Source organism: Pantherophis guttatus, chromosome 3 (assembly GCF_059756535.1).
Source record: "Pantherophis guttatus breed Tessera chromosome 3, ASM5975653v1, whole genome shotgun sequence".
Lineage (NCBI taxonomy): Eukaryota > Metazoa > Chordata > Lepidosauria > Squamata > Colubridae > Pantherophis > Pantherophis guttatus.
The window spans coordinates 186,085,314-186,109,131 of NC_142065.1; the positions used below are offsets into that span (position 1 = coordinate 186,085,314).

The following is a 23,818-nucleotide window of genomic DNA, read 5'->3' on the forward strand; positions in this document are numbered from 1 at the left end:
GGAGGTATTCAGATAATGCAGATGTTATGCAGCCCATGGTTTTATGACCTTAAACACAGGCAAATAATGGGCTTCGAGTAAATGCAATAATTTCCACTGGACTAAATGGTGTTTAAAAAGATAGGCACTGCTTAGTGCTGCCAATCAAAAGGCACAAACTTATTCTGCATTTTTTTGTGAAATAAAATTAGAAGAGAGAAAGACAAATATATTTTGGAAAAAGAGGAAAATTATAAACTTCAGAATATAAATTTACAATGACAGTGTTATTTTCTAGCATTCCACATGAAGGTCTGTATTCAAACCACCACTTGTTCATAAAATATATTGAATTATCTTTGATTAGATATGCAAGATATCTAATGAAACTTACAGCATTACCAGTTTGATAACATCAGTGGTGGGATTCAGCCAGTTCAGGCAGGTTCAGGCAAACCTGTAGCAAAAATTCTGGCTGGCCCTGCCCACCCACTCACTCTTCATCTTGCCCACTCACCTGGCATAGCTGCTGCTTCTCCCTCACTTGCCTCAACCACATGGTCTCTGCGGGCCAGCCAGCTTGCCTGCCTTCACCCCGGTCTCCCATGTGGCTGAGATCCCTGCTGAGCCTTCCTTCGCCATTTTCTGCTGCCTCCGACGCAGCCCAGCTACTGCCTGTCTGGTGAGCCTTCCTTTGCCTCTTTGCTGGCATGAATGGCCTGTTACAGGGCCTTCCTACGGCTCCCCCGGCCTCTTACAGGCCAAAATGGAGAGTTCCTGGGCCCGAACCGCCCTCCCCACCCCATTTCCCATGGCTTTACTGTACTTACTTTTCAAAGAGCTGCAGAAGAGGCTGAGCCACATGGTAGAGAAGCTGTTCTGTCCCCAGTCCTCACACAGACAAATGCAATATCAAACATGCCTGCCAATAATTTATTGTATAAACAGACCAAAATTCCTGGCAGACGAGAGTTCTGGCAGCTAACTGTAAAACGCCTGCCCAGTCCAATTAGTACTCCCCAAAAGCAGGAGAGGCCTTATCTGCAGTCCGTTTCCAGAGCGAGAAATTATCCACAAGAGTTTAGTCCAAAATATATCTGAGCCGAAGTGCAGGATTCACGATGTGACTCTTTAGAGTTTAAACTTTTGTCCGTCACAAAGCCTGCCGAGCAATCATGCCCCCTTTTATCCCTTGTGGGGCGTGGCTCAGTGACTCAGCTCAATCCCTGGCCCTCCCACGCCTCTTCCTTTGCTGCACACGCTTCTCCCTCCCACGCTGCCTGGGATCAAGCCAGGATTCATCATTATCACTTTCTATCAATGGGTGCTTCGAAATGCCTTCCTCCTGGCCCATCCCAGGCTGTTCTTCCTGGCCTTCGGATGGAACATAAGGCATTGCCAGAGAACCTGAGGCCTCCCACTGGAGAGGGAGGCCTTGTCAGTTCCCCTCACCTTCTGAGTTCTTTTCCTCCATGAGGACAGGCTCGGGAGTCGGAGTCACAACAGAAGCCAAAGTCTTTTATTCAGAAGCCGGTAAAGCTATAAGAACGTGAGATGTAAGGAAAACAGCTTTCCCCACCTGCAGGTTTAGTTTTTACCCAGTCTTGTCAGGGTTAGTTTGGGCTCAGTCTGCTTGCTGCTGATCGACTAGTTCGAATGAGCAGTTTCAGGGATGGGGTGTGGCAGCCAATCAACAAGGGCCTTGCATTTCAGCCCAATGAGACAAAGGAAGCTACCTCCCCTTTCATTGGCTGCTGCTGTTGCTTCCTCAATCCCTGAAGTAGGAAGCTGCTGCTTCTACATGCCCCCCCCCCTTGAAGTGTTTTACTGAGTGTTCTACTCAGAAGTTGGTGAAAATGTTTTCTTTAGATTTCACATTATTACAGCTTCACCATCATCTGAATAAAACACTTTGGCTTCTCTGCCAGTGGGTCAGCCTCTTCTGGACCTCTGGAGATCTTCAAAAAAGTAAGATCTTCAAAAAGTAAGTAATAAAATAAATTACATGATTAACATTTCCATTATTTTCAGTGGGAAGTAAAGATAATTAAGTTAGCATGAATGTAACCTATTAAGATTATGTTTAAAAATATAAAAGAAAGATATATTAAATATGTCCCTGATTTGCAACTAAATCATTTATATTCAAACTTTGATTTTTGTAGCAAATTGTACATTTGTTTTGATAAAAGAAAAGTGAATATTCATTGAGAATCAATCTGTTTCTTCAGAGTAGTTTCTCTCCAGTGGTGAAATCCTCTAAAGCTCTACTCCTTAACTGATTTTTCTTAGAACAGCAGAAAGGAAGCAGAAAAAAAGGCAACAGAATTCCTAATGGAGCAAAATCCCTACAGCTATATAGAGACCCTACAGTGGTCTCTAAAGTGGTTTTATTACCATAGTAAAAACCTAGTGCAATGACTTTAAAATACAGCTATTACTGGTTCCAAAAAATATATATCGGTACTTGCTAAAATTTTAGAATGTACCTATGTTAACAGATAGCTGTTTCCATTAGCAGAAGAACAGCTTCCAATATAGGGGGGAATAATCACAAATCCAGCAAGTTTTTATATTTGCTTGAGAGTCTGTGAGAAGCCTTTTGTTAATGTTAGAATGAGACTTCACTGAACAACTAATGTAGTTTTGTCTTCTTGTAGTTCTTGAAATCCATATCAGAGAATTCAATGTTTCAAAGGTATTCATATCATTTTAGCCATTTTTGACATATAATTGCCAGATTTAAAAATTCTGAGTGTTTAAACATTTCATGGAAAAGTCTTTTTATAATGCTACTATCAAGCATTGTACATTAGGCTTGTCAAATTTCTTGTTTCTGATCAGATTGTATTTCACAATGCTTCAAAGTGTATCAGTTATGGTTTCCTTAAAAAATAGTAATTAAAGCAATATAAACCATTACTGGACTTTTTGTAAGAAACTGAAATTAAAAGTTGATCTGTGCTTTGATGATTAGATATGGGATTATGGAAATAATGTCGACAAATTTTAATCTTAGAGTAAGAGTTTGATATATTTTGTACTTATATCTGCACCAAAGTAATTTGGAAGTCATTGTTTTTCAGTTTTCCTTCTTTTCCTTCTTTCTTTCTTACACTTTCACTCTTTTTCTTTCCTGAGCCTTTTCTTTTTTCAAATCTATTTTTTATTTGTTTATCCCTTAGCTTTGTATTTTTTTTTTGGATGTATGAAGGATCAAATAGCCATTATAATTCTACATTCCTTATTTACAGAAATCATATCAAAATTTAGAATGAAATCCACTGGGAGCCATCTCATATAAGGCAGGCTCTGAGCAGTGGTGGGTTCCCCCGGTTCCGCCAAGCCGGTAGCAGTGACAATATGATGTCACTGAACCGGTTCTGCCCCCCCGCCCCTCCTGCATTATTCTTACCTTTTATTTGGCCCCACCCCCAATCTATTGCTGCCTCCTGAGTCCCAGCTGATCGGCTAGAAGGAAAAAAACTGTTTAAACTCTTGCCACGGGGCTTCAAAGGGCCGCCCTACAGCTGATCAGTGTTAAAAGGCAGTGTGGTGATAGACCGGTGCCTCCAAAAACAAATAAGTAGACCGGTGCCTGCAAAAATAAATGGGTAGACCCGTACAGCTCTGCAAGCAGTTAAAAACCTGGTAGACCAGTACCTCTGCTAAATCCTAAAGAATTGTCACATGACCATCAATGCCCACAGAACCGGTAGTAAAAAAAATTTAGAACCCACCCCTGGCTCTGAGTCCCTCGAACCAAAAAGTGTTTATCGATAGAAGAGAATATTTGTAGCTCAGGGTTGAACTGTGGGGGTCCTTGGTGCTCAGCCTCAGCCAGAGAAGGGCTATTCTGCACCCCTCCCTCAAATGTTCTTTAAAATGCAGAGTTTCCCAGCTTTCCTTTAGGAACCTCCAACATGCAAACAACTGTGGTTACTCATCCTAAAACGAATCCTCTTTACCTGGAGCTTCAAAGTTTGCTATTTGCTAGAAAGATATGTAGCTAAAAGTCACTCTACATTTAGTGTACATCTGACTTTGGGGATATTTCTTCATAACCAAACAAAAGTGTATTTTTTGTGCAGTTCACACCCCTTGCTCACTGGGTCTGGATGTCTCAAAGCAAAGCCCACATTTTGTAATTAACCCCCATGCCCCATTTTGACTGGCAGAGTGCTACAGGAAGCTGAGTGCTATCACGTCCCCTGCCCACGCCCACCCAGGCAGTCATTAGGGCAGGGGACGTCATGGTTGTTAAAAAATTTGCAGCCCACCACAGCTCCAGGGTACCTTCTGATTCAAAAGTCTCCAAAACAAGGGAATTTGCTTAAATTGAGAGAGGGGGGGGGAGGGAGGGAGGGAGGGAGGGAGGGGGAGGGAGGGAGGAGGGAGGGAGAAAGAGAGAGGGAGGGAGGGAGGGAGGGAGGAGGGAGGGAGAAAGAGAGAGAGAGAGTGTGTGTTTCTCAGGAATAATGGAATAACAGAGTTGAAAGGAACTTCTGAGGTCTACTAGTCCAAGCCCCTGCTCAGGCAGGAAAACTGAGGATACCAAAATCTGAACGGAGAGCCTGAGAAAGGTGTCAGAATAACAGAATAACACTTAGAAGGGACTTTGGGGCAGGGAGACCCTATACCATTTCAGTCTTTTCTCAAAAATTTCCAGTGATCAAGCACCCAGAAGATCTGGAGACAGTAGTTCCACTGGTTAATTGTTCTCACTGTCAGGAAGTTTCTCCTTAGTTTTAGGTTGCTTCTCTCTTTGTTCAGTTTCCACCTATTGCTTCTTGTTTTGCCTTCTGCTTCTTTGGAAAATATATCGCGCCCCCCCCCTTTCTTTGTGGCATCCCCTCAAAAGCCTGTTTTGTGACCTGCCTATCCATTCTTGGGCAAAGCATGTGAGCCATTTCCTCCTTTCAGTGGTCCATGAAAGTACATCTATAGTATGTAGATGCAGATAATAGTCAAAAAATGGTGAACAACATTTTTACAGAGCTATAGATATGTTGAGGCCGGGTGTGACAAGGAGTGGCTGGGATGGGAGGGGCCGGTGAGGTGCCCATCAACATGGGTGATGTGGAGTTGGCCATGCCCACCTGGCCACATGCCCACCTAGCCACGCCCACAGAACCGGTAGTAAAAAAATTTGAATCCCACCACTGGATAACATGAATAGTAGGAGTGGCTGCTACTATATCTGAACTGTAATTAAATCTTGGGCTAACAGGCTTTATTCATCAACATCTTTTATTAGGAAACTATTCATTAAAATATTATTTTTAATATCAACTTTTAACATTTTCCCTCTTCTGAAATATTTTATCAAAAGAGAGAAAAAGCAAATAATTACTTTTACTGTATAAAAAGGAAGTTATATATGAATTTTTTGTTCAAATGACTTTAATGTATTGATGAGATTATAACTGTTGCTGGGCATCCTGAGTCTTTAAAAAAAAGTTCGAGTTTCATTTTAACAAAAAGATGTAACAAAAAGAAATCTATGTGGAAGGAAATTAGAAATTATTTCAGAAATTCTCTCTGAGATTAGTCAATGCTGATGGGTTTTGGTAATTCAAAACTCACTTTTTGCTATATATAGTAAATTTCAGTGTGCTGCTCTCATAAGTATTTGGAGGGGGTTACACAATGCATAAGCACAGAAAAAAGGACCATCTGGATACATTCTAGAAATAAAATGCAAATGCTTTTATTTTGTTTTTATAAATTAGGCTAAGCATGATTTGCTTAGGCATAATTTGTTGAGTAAATTCATGAAAAAAATTTAGAAGAGAGAAAGACAGTAATATTTGGTGGGGGGAGGGGGGAGAGGAAAATTACTTTCATGTACTACAATATTTAAAAATAAAACCCAGCTGGAATTTAATAAAACAGGTAAACAGTCACCCTAGTGCTATTGACTCAATATCAATTTCTTAAACAAAAGAGTAATAAGAAAAGATAAAAACGAAGTGGGAAAAGTATTTTTGTTACCTCCACTGGGTGAAATTTGAGGATTACAGTATTTTTCTGTAGATGCAAAAATAACCGCTAAACCGATTTCTGCCTCTGAGATTGTTCTGTAGTTCTTCCTAACAGAAATAAAACGAGTTATCAAAAAAAGTATCATTCATCTAAAAATATCCAAAAAAACATTTAAAAAAAGACTTCCATACTAGAATTCAGAGTAGCATAAAAATATTCAAGTAGGCTCCTAGATCTTTCCCTACTCTTTAAAATGCTTTCTTGAAATACAGGGAATCAATTCATTTTTTTAATGTGTAGTTTTAAGTCTAAAATCCACAACTGTGTCGGTTTTTCAAACATAAGGGTTCTCATGAAAAAATGAAAAAGGATTTCCTGTAACTGGTCAACCCCTTAACAGCAATAACACTTAGACTTATATACCGCTTCTCAGTACTTTACAGCCCTCTCTAAGTGGTTTACATTATCAGCATATTGCATCCAACAATTTGGGTCCTCATTTTACTGACCTCAGAAGGATGGTCAACCTTGAGCCACTCAGAATTGAACTCCTGGAATAACCAATGAGTTAGCCCTGCAGTACTGCATTCTAACCACTGCACCACCACGGCTCTTTCTTTTAATCAACCAATTGTGGGGTTTTTTACTATTTCACATTGGACAATTATATCCAAAGCCTTGATAGTAAACGAATACATATTTTCAGGTTTTGGAGGCTACAGTAACCTTATTATGTTACATGGAACCTTAGAATGTCAAGCAGATGTTTCATCTTGAAAGTGTATTTTAAAATATTTCAAAATTTTCTTCTGTAAAAATACATTTCTCTGAACAACTGATAGTGGGTTGCATAGCAAAAACTTTCAGAATTCCTACTAAATACAGTAAAAGCTAATCTAGAATCTTCGGAGAAACTTGTGTAATGAAATGAAAAAAACCTTAATCAAATTCAAATAGTACTTTCTTGCACAAGTTAATAAACTATGGTGTAAGATGGATATTTCCTTTGTTTTTAATTTTGCACCATATCACAAAATGTTGATGACTCAGCAATTCTGTTTGAATTATAAACAGTGAGCCACACCTTCGTAAAGCAGCTGTGATATTATCAATCCATTTTGTGTCCAAAGTAGAAACTGATGGTTGGGAGTTTGTAGATCCTACTTCAATGACACAAGTGTTAGATGTTATTAAAGCAGCAGCATATTCTGTTTCGTCAGTCAACAGTCTTGCCTCTCCTCCTCCAAGCTTAATCGCTGAACTCAATTTTGCATGCTGGAATGAAATTAAATTTAAAGAACTGAGCTGGTATTAATGTGTAATTTTTAAACATATATAAATATACTAGTCATTTTGAAAACTAAACATTAGAACAAAAAGAGACCTAAGTTGCAATAAACAAATGTTAAGTTAAGTGCTCGATTTACGACCATTCCTCTAGTGAACAATCGAAGTTACAACAGCACTGAAAAAAGTGATTTGCAACTGTTTTTCACACTTACAACTATTGTAGCAGCCCTATGGCCACATGATCAAAATTTGGAAATTTCATATTTATGACAGTTGCAGTGTCCTGGGGTCATGTGGCCACCATTTTCAACCTTCTGACAAGCAAAGTGAATGGAGAAGTTAGATTTACTTAATAACCACTTAATACTAACTTAACAAACAGCCGTGATTCTTTTAACAAGCATGACAAGAAAGATTGTAAAATGGAACAAATCTCATTTAACAACTGTCTCGTTTAGCAACATAAATTTTGGGCGCAGTTGTGATATATTCTTTTGTTCTGTCTACAACGATACCTTCTTATAATTGCTACCTAAATAGATAATAAATAGGGAGCTAATACACCCTAATAATTGAGTGCCATATAGTACATAAAATAATATGAGTAGGCAACAAAAAATACATGCTCAGAGCATAAAAGTTCTCAAAGTCATAATCATAAGAACAAGTCCTGAATCTTTGTTTTCGTTCAGGCAGTTTGTTACTGGACCCTTAAAAACTGAATGTTTGTTTGCCTTTATTTAATGAGTGAAACTCAACAGGTAACTTTAAATAAACCAAAACAAATATCTGACTGAAACTCAAAGACAGAATTCTAAGAAATTAAAAACCTTTCCTCTTAGATCAGGGGTGGGTAACTATGCCCCTTTTACAACCTGTGGACTTCAGCTTGGCTGTCTCAGGAATTCTGGGAGTTGAAGTCCACAGGTTGTAAAAGGACCACAGTTGCCCACCCCCGTCTTAGATCATACATAGCATATATGTGCAATTATCTATTACAGAATCGGATTTGTTACCTGCCTTTCTAATGACCACAAACTAAATCTAGATTTCTATCAAATTTTAATAGTATATGCTTTGGTCAACTTTGGTCAACTTAATTGTTTGAACATATTCATGAGATCTATTCAAATAATTTCTGGTCCATTCACATGAAACTGGTTCCATCTCTTCAAAACTCGAACAAAACATCAGCGAGGGGAATCTACATGAATGAGTGTACACCTCACATATTGTCTGTATGAAGGGTCTTTGGGTGTAATCACATATGTATTCTACCACAATCATTCAACCTACACTAAAATTTAGTCCCACTCATCATTCACATGAAGGGAACATCCTTTTTTTTTAAACTAGAGGTCTTACTCTCTAAAGATCTGCAGAAATCTTTGCTCTTTGCTCCTCCTATTAGGGAGGGGGAATGTTGTTTTCAATTAAATCAGTACATTAACCTTGCTGAAAATCCACTACTTTATTTTCTCAAATAAAAAATTCAACAGATTCAATATATCATGTGGACTTATCTAAAAGTAATCTATACCAGGGGTGTCCAACTTTGGCACTTTAAGATTTTATTTATTATTAATTCAATTTATATGCCACCTTTCTTCGAAGACTCAGGGCGGCTTACAATGCATTTAAAAAAAAAACCATAAAAACATTTAAAAATTAAAACATTAAAAGCCATTCACACCATTCATGGCCGGATCTCACAAGATCGCAACAGCGAGATCAACGGCCCCAGGCCTGCGGGAAAAGCCAGGTCTTCACCGCTTTTCGGAAGGGTAATAGAGTGGGGGTGGTCCGGACCTCAGGAGATAACTGGTTCCAGAGAGCTGGGGCAGCCACAGAGAAGGCCCTCCCCCGCCTTTATAGACCTATGTATTTCAATCCCAGAATTCCCCAGCCAGCATAACTGGGATTTGAAGTCCACATGTCTTAAAGTTACATGGTTGGACACCCCTAATCTACACTATAAACAGAACTTTTGTTGTAAGAATACTCTTAATTCTTTATCAGGCTTTGAATAAAACTAAAGAACCCATCAACTTGTTTTCTTGGCATTTTTCACATTGCAAGTACCTTCTCTGGCATGATTTTTTTCTCTCACTGAAAATCACAGTATCATTGGATTTTTGGTGGTCTTTCATCCATATACGAATCAATTCCAACTCCACTTAGCTCCTTGGGCTAGACAAGGCTTTGAATAGTGAGCCATTTACCTGCTTTGCCGTTAGAAACATAAAAAATTTTCCTCTAAAAATAGTTCTTCTTCTAGGACACTTGGTCAGATCTATATTTTCATTCTCAATACTTGGTTCATCAACTCGTGGAAAAAATCTAAAAACAGAGGAAACTGTTATAAAAAATCATAACTTATTTATAAAGAAAGCCTTTCTTTAAAAACAAAGTAGTTTTCCCCTCAAACTTTCCTCAACATTTAGAACTGTTATAATATAAAAACCTTGAACACATTTTCTTCTTGAGATTCTATTTGGCACCATCCTTTGTCTTGGGCATGTTCTTAAAACATGCCCAAGGATAAACACAAAGGATAAACACAAAGATTATTACTCCCCATCAAGTATTTGTATATCCAAAAGTATTTATTAGATTCACAGTAGTCCTTGGTTTATGACCTATTTAACGACCGTTCCAAGTTATAATGAATCTTCCCAGGACTACTTATGACCCAGATTTGACGTAATCCTCAGATTACTTCGTTTCCAGCAAAGATTACCCATTGCAGACAATGGGTTTGCATAACAACCATGGTATTTGCTTATTTATTATTTATTAAATTTGAATGCCACCCATCTCACCACTGAGTGATTCTAGGTGGCTGCTAAGTGGTGATTCACTTACGTCATTAAAAAGGTCGTAAAAATCAGATAAAGTCATGTGGTAACCTATTTAACCATCGGTACAAGATCGTAATTCCGAGCCCAACTACAATCATAACATGAGGACTACTTTATATCCCACTTTTCTTCAGGAGTCAATTTTTCTTCACAGTTAAAACACTCTGAGATAGGTTAGACTGGGAGAGAGTGATTGTCTCAAAAACCATCCAAGGTGTTTCTGTGGCTAATGGTGAACTAGAAGTCAACATCTTCATCATTATATTAGTAGGGATTCCATGATGTACCCACACTATATCATTTATCAGAGGAAAAGTTAGTGGATCAAAAAAAGATATGTGATGTTGAAGTTTAATTAAAGTGTTCAAATATGAGCTCCTCTGTAGTGATATTTAAAAGAGCCTTGGTGGCGCAGCTGACTAAGTGCTGTTAAAGTAGTACCAGATGCCTGCAATTACTGCAAGTTCAAATCTCACCAGGCTCAAGGTTGACTCAGCCTTCCATCCTTTCGAGGTAGGTAAAATGAGGACCCGGATTGTGGGGGCAATAAGCTGACTTTGTATAAAAAAGAACACCGCTTGGGAGGGCCGAAAGCCCTACTAAGCAGGTATATACAAAAGTATGAAGGCTATTGCTTAATGCATTGTAAGCGGCCCTGAGTCTCTGGAGAAGGGTGGCATATAAATCGAACCAATCAATCAATCAATCAATCAATCAATAAACCCTTCAGTTTTAATTATCAAATCTGACCAATCTGTAACATTTAAATTCATAGTTTTTCTGCTGATAAGATATTAATACAATATTGATTGGATACATATATATTAATATTTTAGAGAATATTATTTACTGCACAAAATAAATTATAAAGTATTATTTAAAATCTTTGTTAGTGTACCTATCTTTAAAAAGACTTATACTGTCTTGAAGATATTACTGTAGAGATCTCTATAGTAACTTGATGAAATTAAGCCAATGATATTCTTATAATAATTGAAAATACCTGGTTGCCTCCCCAAAATGCACATAGCCCTGTATCATAAATGTAATATACACACTGCAAATTGAAATCTATATTAAGCTGAGTTGTATCCAGCCTGTTATAAGAAATAAGTGCAAATGACAAAGAAAATATATGTCTCCACTGTGGTTTATGTAACGGCCAGGAAAAATGTTTTAATTATGTAATAATTAAATCCTCATAAAGAAAAAATGGGAGAATATAGGTATAGGTAATGACTATTTTAATGGAAGTCCTGTAAAGATTCTCAAGACAGAAACAACTGTGACCATCTTTCTGTGAAAAACTTAAAAGATGTCTCTGGTTGATCTAGACTCCCAATGATTACATGGATATAACCATGTTGTTCACTTGGCAGCAATGCAAAAATGTTTTGCCATTGCATTTTTCCAGGACATTCTTCAATTTTCCAGTCTAGCCTGATATTATCTGCTTATCTTCCATACCAGTCTAACCAGGGTTAATCCTATTTAGCTTTTAAGTCCAGACAAGATCAGCCAGATGCTGTCATCTGAGACTGCCTGATAAGGGGACGTTTGCAAAGTCAAATGTTGTAACCTTTAAATCCCATGAATCCATCTTCAGCCATTCCAACTTCACTGGAAGCATTCTCTCATCCGAATGGACTATTCTGTTTGATTGACCCAACTTTGAAACATAGTTTTAATTGTCATAGGTAGTTAAATGGTAGTTTATACAGTAATAGTCCTTTTCCAGATCAGACCATTTCAATTACTATTAGAACAGCCTTTTTCAGAGCCCTTCCAGAGATTACAGCAGGAAGGCATAATATTTAGTCCTCAAAACATTATGCACCCTTCGTTCAATAACCTTTACCCAGAAAGAGAGTGGTGGTACAAGCTAAGTCTTTTGACTTCTTACAACGTTCAAGAATACAAATCAAATTGTTTTGCAAGTTACTTTCTCAGTGGACAATTATAGCATACAATATAAGGAGGAATCTTTCTGTTTCCATGAAGTACTGACTGGGAATTATAGAAAGAACTGTTATTAATAAATAGATGATATCCAGTTTTTTTTCTATTGGAACTGAGTACAATAGCTGAGTAAAATCCTGAAATCTATAATAGGGCAGGTAAGCATGGAATACAATGAAATACAATCCAGGCAACTCAGAACTATTTTTATTGTGCCCCCTGGAGAAATGTTTACACTTTACATGCTAAGAATTTTATGATGCTTACAGACAATAATAAATTAAAGTTACGTGTCCATAGCTCTGGATATTGCTTTCAATAATGTCACACTTTCAATTAAGAGGGGACGTTCATCAAGGGATATACAGTACCTAGCTTCTAAATTGAGAGCAGAATACATCTTTTTTAATTGATGTGGTCTGCTTTGGAGACACTTTAAAAAAAAAATCTGTTTCCTTAAAGTCAGGATGAAACACTGCAGGACATATATATCTGCCAATCCTCAATTTACAAAAGTATTTTCTGGAATGAAAATGAAATATAGGAGTAAAATCACTTTATCCTTGTGTTCTCTCCCTCAAATTTAAGGACAGTCCAGAAATATATAATTCTCAATGGTATTAAAAATTTGTTTAAAAATCAAGACGAGTAAGAACTTGCTGTCTTCCTTGCTTGTCTTCTAATTTAATCCATTCATTAGGATAATCCAGACTAAAATTGGGTGTACAAGACCGAAATGTTTCTTTGCTTTGGCAAAACCCAGAAATAAAAACCTGTGATAATTTCATCTTCCATTACCATCAAGATTATATCTTTCACTAACCCTAGATTTGTAGAACTTCCATCATCTGAGGTTTATCAAATCCAGGAGCTTCATTGATATAAGAAGCTGGGCTTTTTGGACTTTTAATTCTTAAAAGATACTAGGATACACATGGATCTCATTACTGATCCGCCTATTGTTTAAATTAATATTTTTATGCTTTACTGTTCCCTGCCTAGATAAATACTGAAATGCAGAAAGAATGCCATTCAGTAGCACAAGGCCATAAATAATCAATACGAAAATGTAACTTATTTTCTTATGAAATAATAATAGAAATTTATTTCACGTAAAATGAATATCTAATACAATTAAGCAAAACTGCATACACAGTCAAAAAAGATAAAATGTATTATAACCTGATATAGAAAATTTTACTGTACTATCAATATATAGCACATGATTAATGTACCTTGGATAATTACATTTAATCAAAGCATACTTCAGTAGTTTGGAAAGTGAATGTAATCTCAGCAAATGTTAACTGGTAGATTATTATAAGATGAAACATTAAACCTTTTTAAAAATGAGGATGTACCTTAGAATTTATTACCTTTCAGGCAGTGGTAACTGTTGCTTTGCTTGAATGGCTTTGATAAATTCATCAAAATATTCCGGCTTCATAATTGGTCGACCACAAATCAGTGCACATATTGTCTACAACAAAAGTGGAAAATTATAATAATAATTCATAGTGGTACAAAACATGTAGTCTCTCTGATCTTAATTCAGGTTCCTCAGCCTAGTACAAACCATTCTGCTTCTAAACTTATTCATTAATTATACTCCAAACTGAGATTCCCTTACAAAAGGAATAGAAGTCCTATAATAAAATTCTGTAATCACTTTACAACAATTTGCACTGTTTTATTATTTCATCCAGTCGGTATCTTAATTTTACAATATATAGCAGCAAATTCTGCTACAAAAAGATTTCCATCAATATAAATAGTCTTTGTTTAGCAACTACAATTGAGACTGGCAATTCAGTCATTAAACAAAATGTTGCTAAGTGCAATCGCAACAGGGCATAAGATCTTAGTTCAGAGTTCCTTTGCTTTAGTCTTTTTGGATCAATGTCATAACTGCGAACAGTTGCTAAACTAGGCTGTTGCTTAAACAAGGACCACCTATATTTTCAGTTGTCACTATTAAATATATGGGTTTTCTGAAAAAAATTGAATTGGAAAATTTTCTCAAGAAATTCTGGAAAATATTTTTATGTAATCAAGTATGATTCAAATTAGAATACACATAGTTCTTGGGCTATGTCCCTAGTTGATTAAAATATATTAGTTTAAATTAATTAGTTGAAACTGCTGACCCCGCCCCCCCGCCCCACAAGAGATTTCTGTGCCAGCAACTCTGTTAACTATCTCATCCCATTCAGTTCTTCAACTTCTACATACATCATACATATGAATCACTCATCTCCTTATACCCTGTGCATTTCTCTTGGGTGATCCAATATAATCTAACCTTCTCTACGATTTCTTCATTGAAATGGTTTATATTAAGTTAATTATATTTTTAACATTGAAATGTCAATATATCCTAATATTATTCACACAGAGAAATCATTTATTAAACAAGAAAGAATGACAGCTGTATACTGTACGCCATAAATATTATATTCCTTTTCTCTTCCTTTCTGTATTACTAGCCATATGCTAAATATATATATATAGCCGCCCAAAGTTGTTGGGTATGACATGGGTGGCAAATAAATTTCATAAATAAACAAACAAACAAATAAATGCATTATTAGGCATCCAAGCCTACACTCCTATGCACAGATCGACATATGGGACTTACTTCCAAAAAAATCTTGTGTAAGAGTGCAATTAAAACATTTCCCCCATCTACCTTTCCGTGCCCATTTCAGGGATGCCTCCATTTGATTGTGTATCACTCACCTTCACAGTAACTTTGACTAGAACCATAACAAGATGGGTACATTCTTCATTCCACTCATTTACTACGTGGCCACCCAGCTGAAGAATATTTTTATTTAAAATATTTTTCTGCGAAACATCTAAGCATGAAGAACACACTACCAGTGGTTCATATTTTACTCTGCAAAATACAATAAAACAGAATTTGATTATAAATAATGCCAAGCAGCTCACCATAGCACAGTAGTGGTAGTGATTGTTGTGGTCTGCCAGCAGTCTGCAGAGCTGGCAGCGGAGTTGGACAGTGAGGAGGCTGGGGAGGAACATGGGCCAGTCCTGACGTCTGGGGAAGGCCCAGACGAGGGTTCTGTGTCAGAGGCAGAGATGGGCCAGGGTCATCTGGGAGTAATGCATGGACTCCAGAGCCCCCAGAGTCGGACAGCAGAGAATCAGAGGAACAGGAGAAGCCTGTTCCTAGTGCATGCATATGCAGAGCTGCCAGAAAGCAAGAGTAGCTAAAGCAAAAGGGACGACTCGGGAGTAAGGCCAGGAGATGATTGGCCCCTCCCATAAGGCTTAAAAGAGAAACAAAGGCACTTGGGCCGTTTGCAGGAAAGCAACACTGCTAACTCTGTTTCCAGTCAGCATCTCTTGTTTGTTTCTGAACTTCGTGGGGCTTTGCCAAGTAAGGCCTTTGGCAGGGTGTCAAGAAAATGAAAGTTGGTGATTATCCCGAAGGACTTCTTCTGAAGGACTTGTTTTGCAACTAACTGGGACTTAGCTGGGAATGAATGTAATTTTCAGCTGTTACAATAAAATAGGTTTGTTTGGGACTAATTGTGTCTTGTAATGACTCAGTAAGCCTAGGTCACAACAGTGATAGCAGCTAAAGGAGTTCACCCTGTTTGATGTGGTTGGACAAGAAGATGAAACAAGGAAAAGATAGTCCAGATCCAGAGTCAGGTATGGTCTTAAAGGTGACAATCAATAGCTTTAATAGAACACTGAAGTCAAGTGACAACCAATGCAGGTTCCAAAGCTGTGGGATTAATCCAAGAATATCAAGATTCATCCATCACAGCCTAGGATGATACATGCTATATAACTGTAGTTTCTGAATGCTCTTCAGGGCAGCCACATGTACAAGTCACAGTAATTAAAACAGGAACTGACTAGGGCGTAAGCAACTGTGAGAAGTACTGTCTCCCATTTCAAGAATGGTGCAATTGGCAAGCAATATATAGCTGCAAATACCGTCTTAGTCACACCTTTTTTAAGCAGGAACTGTGATTCTAGAACTCCTAAATTGTGGACCATTTCTGAACAAGGGAATAGAAACTGTTCAGAGTCAAACATGGAACTGTTAAGTCCACAAACCTCAAGTCACTCTACCTCTGAAGGATTCAATTGGAATACGCTCCTCCTCAATCAAATCCCGACATTCTTTAGGCACTGGTCCAGCACTTCAAGTACATTAGCTGTTGGGCTCTGAGGTGAGATGTATAGCTTGAAATCTAACTTTGTGCTGGAGAATGACCTCCCCTAATATTAAAAAGAAGTAGATTGAAGAGAGAAGCATTCACAAGATAGATGCTTCAGGGCAGATTTCTCCTCCCTCCAAACAAGCTGAAATCACATCTTCAGAAAGGAGGAGAACCACTGTTAGACAGTGCCAACTACTCCTGGTAGACTCCAGGAGGCTACTAGAATTAATAGTATTGAAATCTGCTGAGAGATCAAGAAAGATCAACAGGGCTGCACTCCCCCTATACTGGTTTCTCCATAAGTCATCCTCAACAGTGACCAATATAATGAGGTGTATCCCAGCTTGAACCCTGATCACCAAGGGTCCAAACAATCTACTTTCCCTAAGGCTACCTGCAGTTGGAAGCCCCCATTTCCTCCATAACATTTCCTTAAAAAGGAAGAACAGAGACAAGTGTAAACTTGTCCAAAACAGCCAAATTCATGGATGATTTCTTAGTAAAGCTCTAACACTTATTTGGCAATAAGATCTGCTGAATCTGTAGATATGCTTCTTTTTTTTTTCTTACACTTTATTGATTTATTTTACATACATAAAATATAATAACAATTCTGTTTGACATTGGTTTCGCAATGTTTGTACATAAATATATGAAAAATATCTGGTGTCATTTATACTATACATTTCTATTTAATTTCTACACCTTTTACTCTTTCCTTGATTCTATCATTTATCCATTCGTACCATCTTCCCCACACAGTATCATAATCTGAATTTTCATCATTATTTATCTCGTGCGTTAATTTACTTATCTCTGCACACTCTAATATTTTGCTAATTATAAGGTCTGGTGGTGGGTCTTTCTTTTTCCAGTATTGAGCGTACGCCAGTCTGGCAGCTGTAGTTATGTGTATTAGGAGGTGGACCTTTTCCTTTCCATACCCTTTCTTTACCATTCCCAGGAGAAATATTTCTGGATTCAAATCGATTTCTTCTTTAATTATGTCTTTCAACCATCTCCGAATTTTACTTCAGTATCTTTTTGCTTCGGGGCATGTCCACCACATATGAAAGAAGGTGCCCTGACCATGGCCACATTTCCAACAATTTGGGTGCACATTGGGGAACATCTTTGCTAATCTCGCAGGTGCTAAATGCCACCTATGGAGCATTTTGTAGTGGTTTTCCTTGTACGTGGCTGCTCTAGTTAATTTATAGTTTTTATTCCACACCTCTTCCCATTCGTTAAAGTTTAAGCTGTGCCCAATATTTCTCTCCCATACTCTCAATTGGTTTCTGATTGTGTCCTCATCCCTGTCTTCATCTAATAAGTAATTATATAGCTTAGCCAAAGCTTTTTTCCCTGGTCCCATCAAAATTTTGTCTAATCCGTTGTATCCTAATTCTAAGCCATATTCATCCTTATCTTTCTGGTATCTTGATTTTATTTGCAGATAGGTCCACCAATCTAGGGTTATACCTTGGTCTCTCAGGGCATCATTTGATTTAAGGTTTCCCCCTCCGTCGACGATGTCTTTGTATCTGCACAGTTTCTCCATTCCCCACCTATTGGGGTAAATCAATGCCTCTGCCGTGGAGAGCCATTTTGGGACTTTTGTATAGTATCTCTGCCTAATCCCCGCCCAGGTTTGTATTAGGGAGTCCCAAATTTTATGTCTGTGGAAGTAGATATGCTTCTAAGTTAACCTATTTAGGGTTATAATTTTATATTTAATTTAAAAGAATTGGAATACTGAACGTTTGTTTTTATCAGCTAAATAGTCCTCTATAAGCTTCACAATTATGAACATTTTGTTTCATACATTTAATTCATCCATAACCATAATCTATCATGTGGATTTCCCTTTAATTGTTTCAAGATTAGCACAAATCCATCATACCTGTACTTGCTTTCATAGACTCCAAAAGTGATTCTGTCACCAGTATTTAATGTTACGGTATCACCATTTTGTAGCTTTTTTCCATTAACAAAGGTACCATATTTTGAAGTATCTTTTAAAGTTAATTCAGGAAATGATGAAGATTGACTCTGAAAATACAAAAAAAGCTCATAGCATTTAAGGTTTCAAAGATAGCAAGCCTATTCAATTTACTAGATATACCCCCTCCTATTTAAAAAAAAATAACATCATTAAAAGATCAAACTACACATTAATGTGGTTCGTTTTTATTGGTTTTCATGCAAGAGCCGGTTTGTGGTTTGTAGTGGTTAAAGACATTAGGCTAAAAACTGAAAGAATGACTTATAGTTCTGCCATCTGGGTGACCTTGGGCCAGTTACTTTTTGTCAGCCCTAGGAAGAAGGCATTGGCAAAACACTTCCAAAAGTCTTGCCAACAAAACTGCAGGAATTTGTCCAGGCAGTCTTCAGGAATTGGACACAACTGAATGAAAGAAAAAAAAAGTTCTACATATGTATACATTACCATTTCTTTGCCATTAAAATACTATTTTTATTGTGGAGTCCTTGGTACTTTTGAGCTTGGTTGTTTTCGTGTAGACATTTCATTACCAAATTATGTAACATTATGAGTGTAAAAAAAACCACCCCACAACCAAGTTCCAAGAGCACCAAGGACCCCACGTACCTCAATTACTTTAATAGTACTTCAGAATGACACAATACACAATACACAATTTACACCAGGGTGTCAAACGGCGTCACGTGATGTATCTGGACTTTTTCCCCCTTCGCTAAACTGGGTGGGAGCCAGGCCAGCACATGATGCACCTGACCTTCACGTGACCTACGGGCCGTGAGTTTGACACCTCTGGTTAAACGATAAACCAGCAAATCAACCAAGTTAATCACACTTTAGCTTTACTTCAGCTATAGTGGACATTTTTTCCTTGAAAATATGTAGATGATAAATAGGAACATTTTTTGCCCTTTAACAATTAATCAATACAATACTTTACATCAGAAGTAAGGCAGATATTAATCTTATCTGCTTCTAGTATTAACAGTCTTATCTTGGCAGCCATGTTAATCTCTAATATATAAAAAATTAAGGAATGTATTTGAAATTTAAGCATAATCAACTAGAAAGATAGTTTGTTTTTTGGCGCTCAGCTTTCTTATGCTCCAACTTTCACAGCCATACTTTGCAACTGGGAAACCATAGCCTTGACTATATGCACTTTTGTTGGCAGGGTGATGTCTCGGCTTTTTAGTAAGCTATCTAGATTTGCCATAGCTTTCCTCCCCAGGAGCAAGCGTCTTTTAATTTCTTGGCTGCAGTCCACATCTGCGGTGATTTTGGAGCCCAGGAAAATAAAATCTGTCACTACCTCCATTTCTTCCCCATCTATATGCCATGAATTGAGAGGGCAAAATGCCATGATCTTAGTAATCAGAGGTAATCAAAGACTATAATTGATTGAAAAATAAAATGCTTCTAATCATAAAGCCAAAGTGAAAGCTTATATTTTATGTCCAGTTAGTGTTTTATATGAAGATGTTGCAGTAAAAAACTTTTCTAAGCAATGGAGCTTGACTGAAGAGGTGTAATTAATCATATTCATCTGCAACAAGCTATCAGAATATTGTTGCCTAAATGACACAAATTACATAATTTCTGTCAGTGGTTTCAGATCCAAATTTCATGATTTCTATATTTTCTATAATGCCATCAGGATGCATTTGATTCTATTTGTTCCAAGTCAAAAAAAGTTCAATTTAAAAAACATGCTTTTATATAGTGGATAACTGCCCAGGAGACAGTTGGCAGAAAATTTAGGAATATGATACTTACAAGATTCACTTGGGGATGATTAACTGAAAGAACTGCATGACTTCGGCTGATTGACTGATCATTTTGAATTAAAATTCCACAATTCTTTCGTCCAACAACATACTCAACACCAACTAGAAGCCGATACAACGGTCCTGAAATTAAAGAAAAATGTTAGTTTTAAGAATGGTCATAAGCAACAAAAACATTCATTGTAAGAATGTACAGTGTAAAATTATTAAAAGACTGAAACTAAATAAATAAAGGCAAAATTTAGTGTATCACTGGATGTGCATCTATTTATCAACTATAGTTTGATATCTCATGGAACAAGATTGTAATGAAAGGTTCAGTTTTGAAATTGCTGTATCTAATTGTTTCTTATTTTGTACTATGCCAAGCCATTTTGGAGCATACAATAATAAACTGCACCTAATTAAATATGTCTTAACACATAAGAACAAATTTAACGTATTCATTTTAAAAATGATGGAGCTAAATATGGTATAGGAAGCATCTCAGAGGGGAGAACACTCCAGAACACAGGTGTAAATATAGAAGATATCCCTGCAAGCAGTTGCCAGGTAGCCTTCACTGGATCGTCCAGCTAGGTAGCAGCACCTAAATGAACTTGACTGATCTCAAAAAGATAAGTATTTAACTGGTACTTGGATGGAAGACCAGTAGGTGATCCCTGGGTTGAAAGTGAAAAGTGGAAAGTGGAAAATCCCCCCACCAATCCCAGACATAAGTGTAAAATCACTTCCATATTATTTCTCAGTAAGATTTGTCCATAAAGTTACCATGAGTCAAGCTTGGCTTTACTTACTGTACAGAGCTAACTGTAGTTTCCTACTTTCTTTCCCCACTTATACAAAAAGAAAACAAAATGGTTCCATATACAAAAGACTAATTCACCTATATCAGAGGTGAAATCTACTTACCTTCCTTACCGTTCAGAAGCACATGTGCCATGCACGCCTGCTTGCTTCACTTGCGTGCTCACGCATCACATGCGTTCGCACACCAGCGCCTGCACAAAACCTTCTGTACATGGCAGAAGGTAACAAAACATTACTTCATGGTTAAAACCAGGAAGTAATGACACACGGGCGGCGATCGCTACCGGATCAGGCGATCCGGTCCGATTCATGAGCATTTCACCCCTGACCTATATGCTTATTAAACTAGAATGATGCCGCTGGTGGGTATTTGTTCTTTCAAAGATGGTAGAGGAAAAAATATTGAAAATAATTGTCAGGATAAATTTTATTTATGATTTTGAAAATAGGGCTGTATTTTTTCAGAAAAAAGAGAGCTGTTGTTTGGGCAGTCTCCTAAAATCATCATTGTCACTGAAGACCTATACAGTTGCCAAAACTAAAGTCCCCATTGACAGCTGCAGCCTCCTGGCCAAGCATTTAGGTCAGGGGTGTCAAACTCGCGGTGTCACATTGTTGTCACTTGATGTATTGTGACTTTTTTCCCCTTTGCTAAACCGGGGAGATGAACATGGCCAGCATGTGATGCACGAGTTTGACACTCCTGATTTAGGTGCTGTTGCCTAGCTGGGTGAGCCAGAAATTAGTAACCATTTGCAAGCTCAGCCTATTTCTCTTAAAACTAATGGATGGATTACTGGACAGATTTTAGGAAATGGTTATATTCTATGTTAAACAACGCATAAAAGACAAATCTAGTAATAGTAGTATCAGTGGAGACACATTTCATGTGCTCCAAATTCTCTGTTCCTATCTTCAAAGTGGCAATCACTGATAGTTTACTTTGCACTGCCATATAAATACTTAGTTATTTCACTGGGGGATCAAAATCCAATAGATCAGGAGTCGGCAACTGTGGCCCTTTTACAACCTGTGGACTTCAACTCCTAGAATTCCTGAATAAAAGGTTGTAAAAGGGCCACAGTTGCCCACCCCTGCATTAGGTCACAACTTAAACTGAAATTTCTTTCATGGCTAACTACTCCAACAATGTAAAGCCCTCTATCTCTATATCATAATCTCCACTTCTGAGTGACCATTAGATCTAGATCATTTTTAAAGTTCTTGCATTATTTCCCAAAAGTAGACATTGGAGCACATCCACACATCCTTTCTCATATACTCCAAGCCCAAGATTAAGGAGTATTAAAGTGTATTTCAAAATAAATTTGATTTGCTGACTTTAGGTGCACAAGTCTGAACTTCAACTCGCTACTTCAGTTTCTTCATCCACCCAACTTGCTAAATTCATCTAAGCAGAATGTTTCATGCATGTTGCATCTTGGTTAGGGAATTCTAGGAGTTGATGTCCATAGCAGTGTTTCTCGACCACGACAATTTTAAGGGGGATGGACTTCAACTCCCAGAATTCCCCAGCCAGCAAGGCAAAGCAAAGCAAAGCTGGCAGGAGAATTCTTGGAGTTGAAGTCCATCCATCTTAAAGTTGTCAAGGTTGAGAAACACTGCTACAGCATAAAGTTGATAAGGCTGAGATATCTGGTAGGATGAACTATGCTAAAGTAAACCCTATTCAGGCATTCAACTATGTATGTATGTATGTATGTATGTATGAATGAATGAATGAGCTGGAAAGGACCTTGGAGGTCTTCTAGTCTAGCCCCCTGCTCAAGCAGGAGAACCTATACCATTTCAGATAGGTGAGACTCTTACCTATCTAGACTAGATAAGAGTCTAGACTCTTCTTACAAATATCCAGTGATGGAGCGCCCACGATTTCTGGAAGCAAGCTGTTCCACTGTTAATTGCCCTCACTATTAGGAAATTTCTCCTTAATTCCAGGTTGCTTCTCTCTTTGATTAGTTTCCAACCATTGTTTCTTGTCCAGTCCTCTGGTGCTTTGGAGAATAATTTGACAACAGAGAAAGCAGCAAACAGGCGCCAAGCCGGGGGAAGTCCACCCACTCCACATATGAAAACTCAACCCATACGATCATCTGACCCGCAAAAGTCTGGCTGACCATTAAATGGTACCCAAAGCACTCAGCACACTTTCTCTTGTCCTGCCACGTAAGGATAATCCGGAGTGTTGCAGTCTAGATTTATTCGCTTTACCGTTCCCTTCCCCCCCACCCGCTTCAGTGTTCTTGCTTACCTCCTCCGGTCTCATCGGCCGGGCACAGTTTCCACATCCTAACCCTAGAGAAGAATCGAGGGTGCCGCTTTCCCGAGTCAAGAAAAGGGTCCCCACGTCCTTTGCCCAGGAAGCAAAAAAGAAGAGTGCGCCTGCGCGCAGCTTATCTCTCGGTTGGAAAAACCCGGAAAGATCAGCGCCATCTACGGGCAGAGAGAGGAAAAGGTTCCTTACCGTGCCAGAAACGTGACTCGTCATTGGTTAAAAAAAAGGTATTTCCCGGGAAGAAAGGCAAATCAATGAAAAAAGTAAACTGTAGACTTTTTTTAACTAAAAGTAGACTCAAGGAAGTTTATTATTTTTAGATTAGCTTACTATTATTTTGTGTTTATTATTTTATTATTTTGGTATTTATTTTTTTTGGGGGTTAGTTTATTCTGGGGTGTGTTTTTGTTTTTTTTAAAATATTTTAACAATTGTAAACCGGCCTTTATCTCAGTGCTGAGAAGGCGCATCTGCACGGGAAGTTTGCAAAATTGCGCTCGACGATAAGCGGGGACTTTGCCCAACGCGGCGATAAAACTGCACTAAACTAAAAAGTTAAGCGAAGTATTAAAAGTTTCTATAGGAGCAAGTTTTGCCTTTCGGGGAGGGGCGTGGCTTGCTGTTCTCCGCAAAAGATGGGCGGGGAA

The 23,818-nt window shown here is 37.9% G+C and overlaps 1 protein-coding gene across 6 annotated transcripts in view; it reads right to left on the reverse strand.

Moving 5' to 3' along the window:
• NBN (nibrin) overlaps positions 1-23,283 on the reverse strand; it is a 37,478-nt gene extending 14,195 nt beyond the window's left edge. For 3 of the 6 annotated variants that reach the window (XR_015733421.1, XM_087890784.1, XM_087890783.1), the window contains exons 1-8: positions 23,148-23,283; positions 20,055-20,188; positions 18,180-18,328; positions 14,814-14,973; positions 13,451-13,554; positions 9,477-9,594; positions 7,049-7,239; positions 5,974-6,071 (exon numbers count right to left, since the gene is read on the reverse strand). Coding sequence is in view for 5 of the 6 variants with exons in the window: in XM_087890784.1 (XP_087746910.1) it covers positions 5,974-6,071; positions 7,049-7,239; positions 9,477-9,594; positions 13,451-13,554; positions 14,814-14,973; positions 18,180-18,328; positions 20,055-20,188; positions 23,148-23,184 (991 nt within the window). In the remaining variant the exon portion in view is untranslated. Of the gene's footprint in view, positions 1-5,973; positions 6,072-7,048; positions 7,240-9,336; positions 9,595-13,450; positions 13,555-14,813; positions 14,974-18,179; positions 18,329-20,054; positions 20,189-23,147 lie in introns of all 6 variants that reach the window. The other 3 variants (XM_087890786.1, XM_087890785.1, XM_087890787.1) reach the window with 2 other exon arrangements.
• Positions 23,284-23,818: the final 535 nt, after the last annotated feature.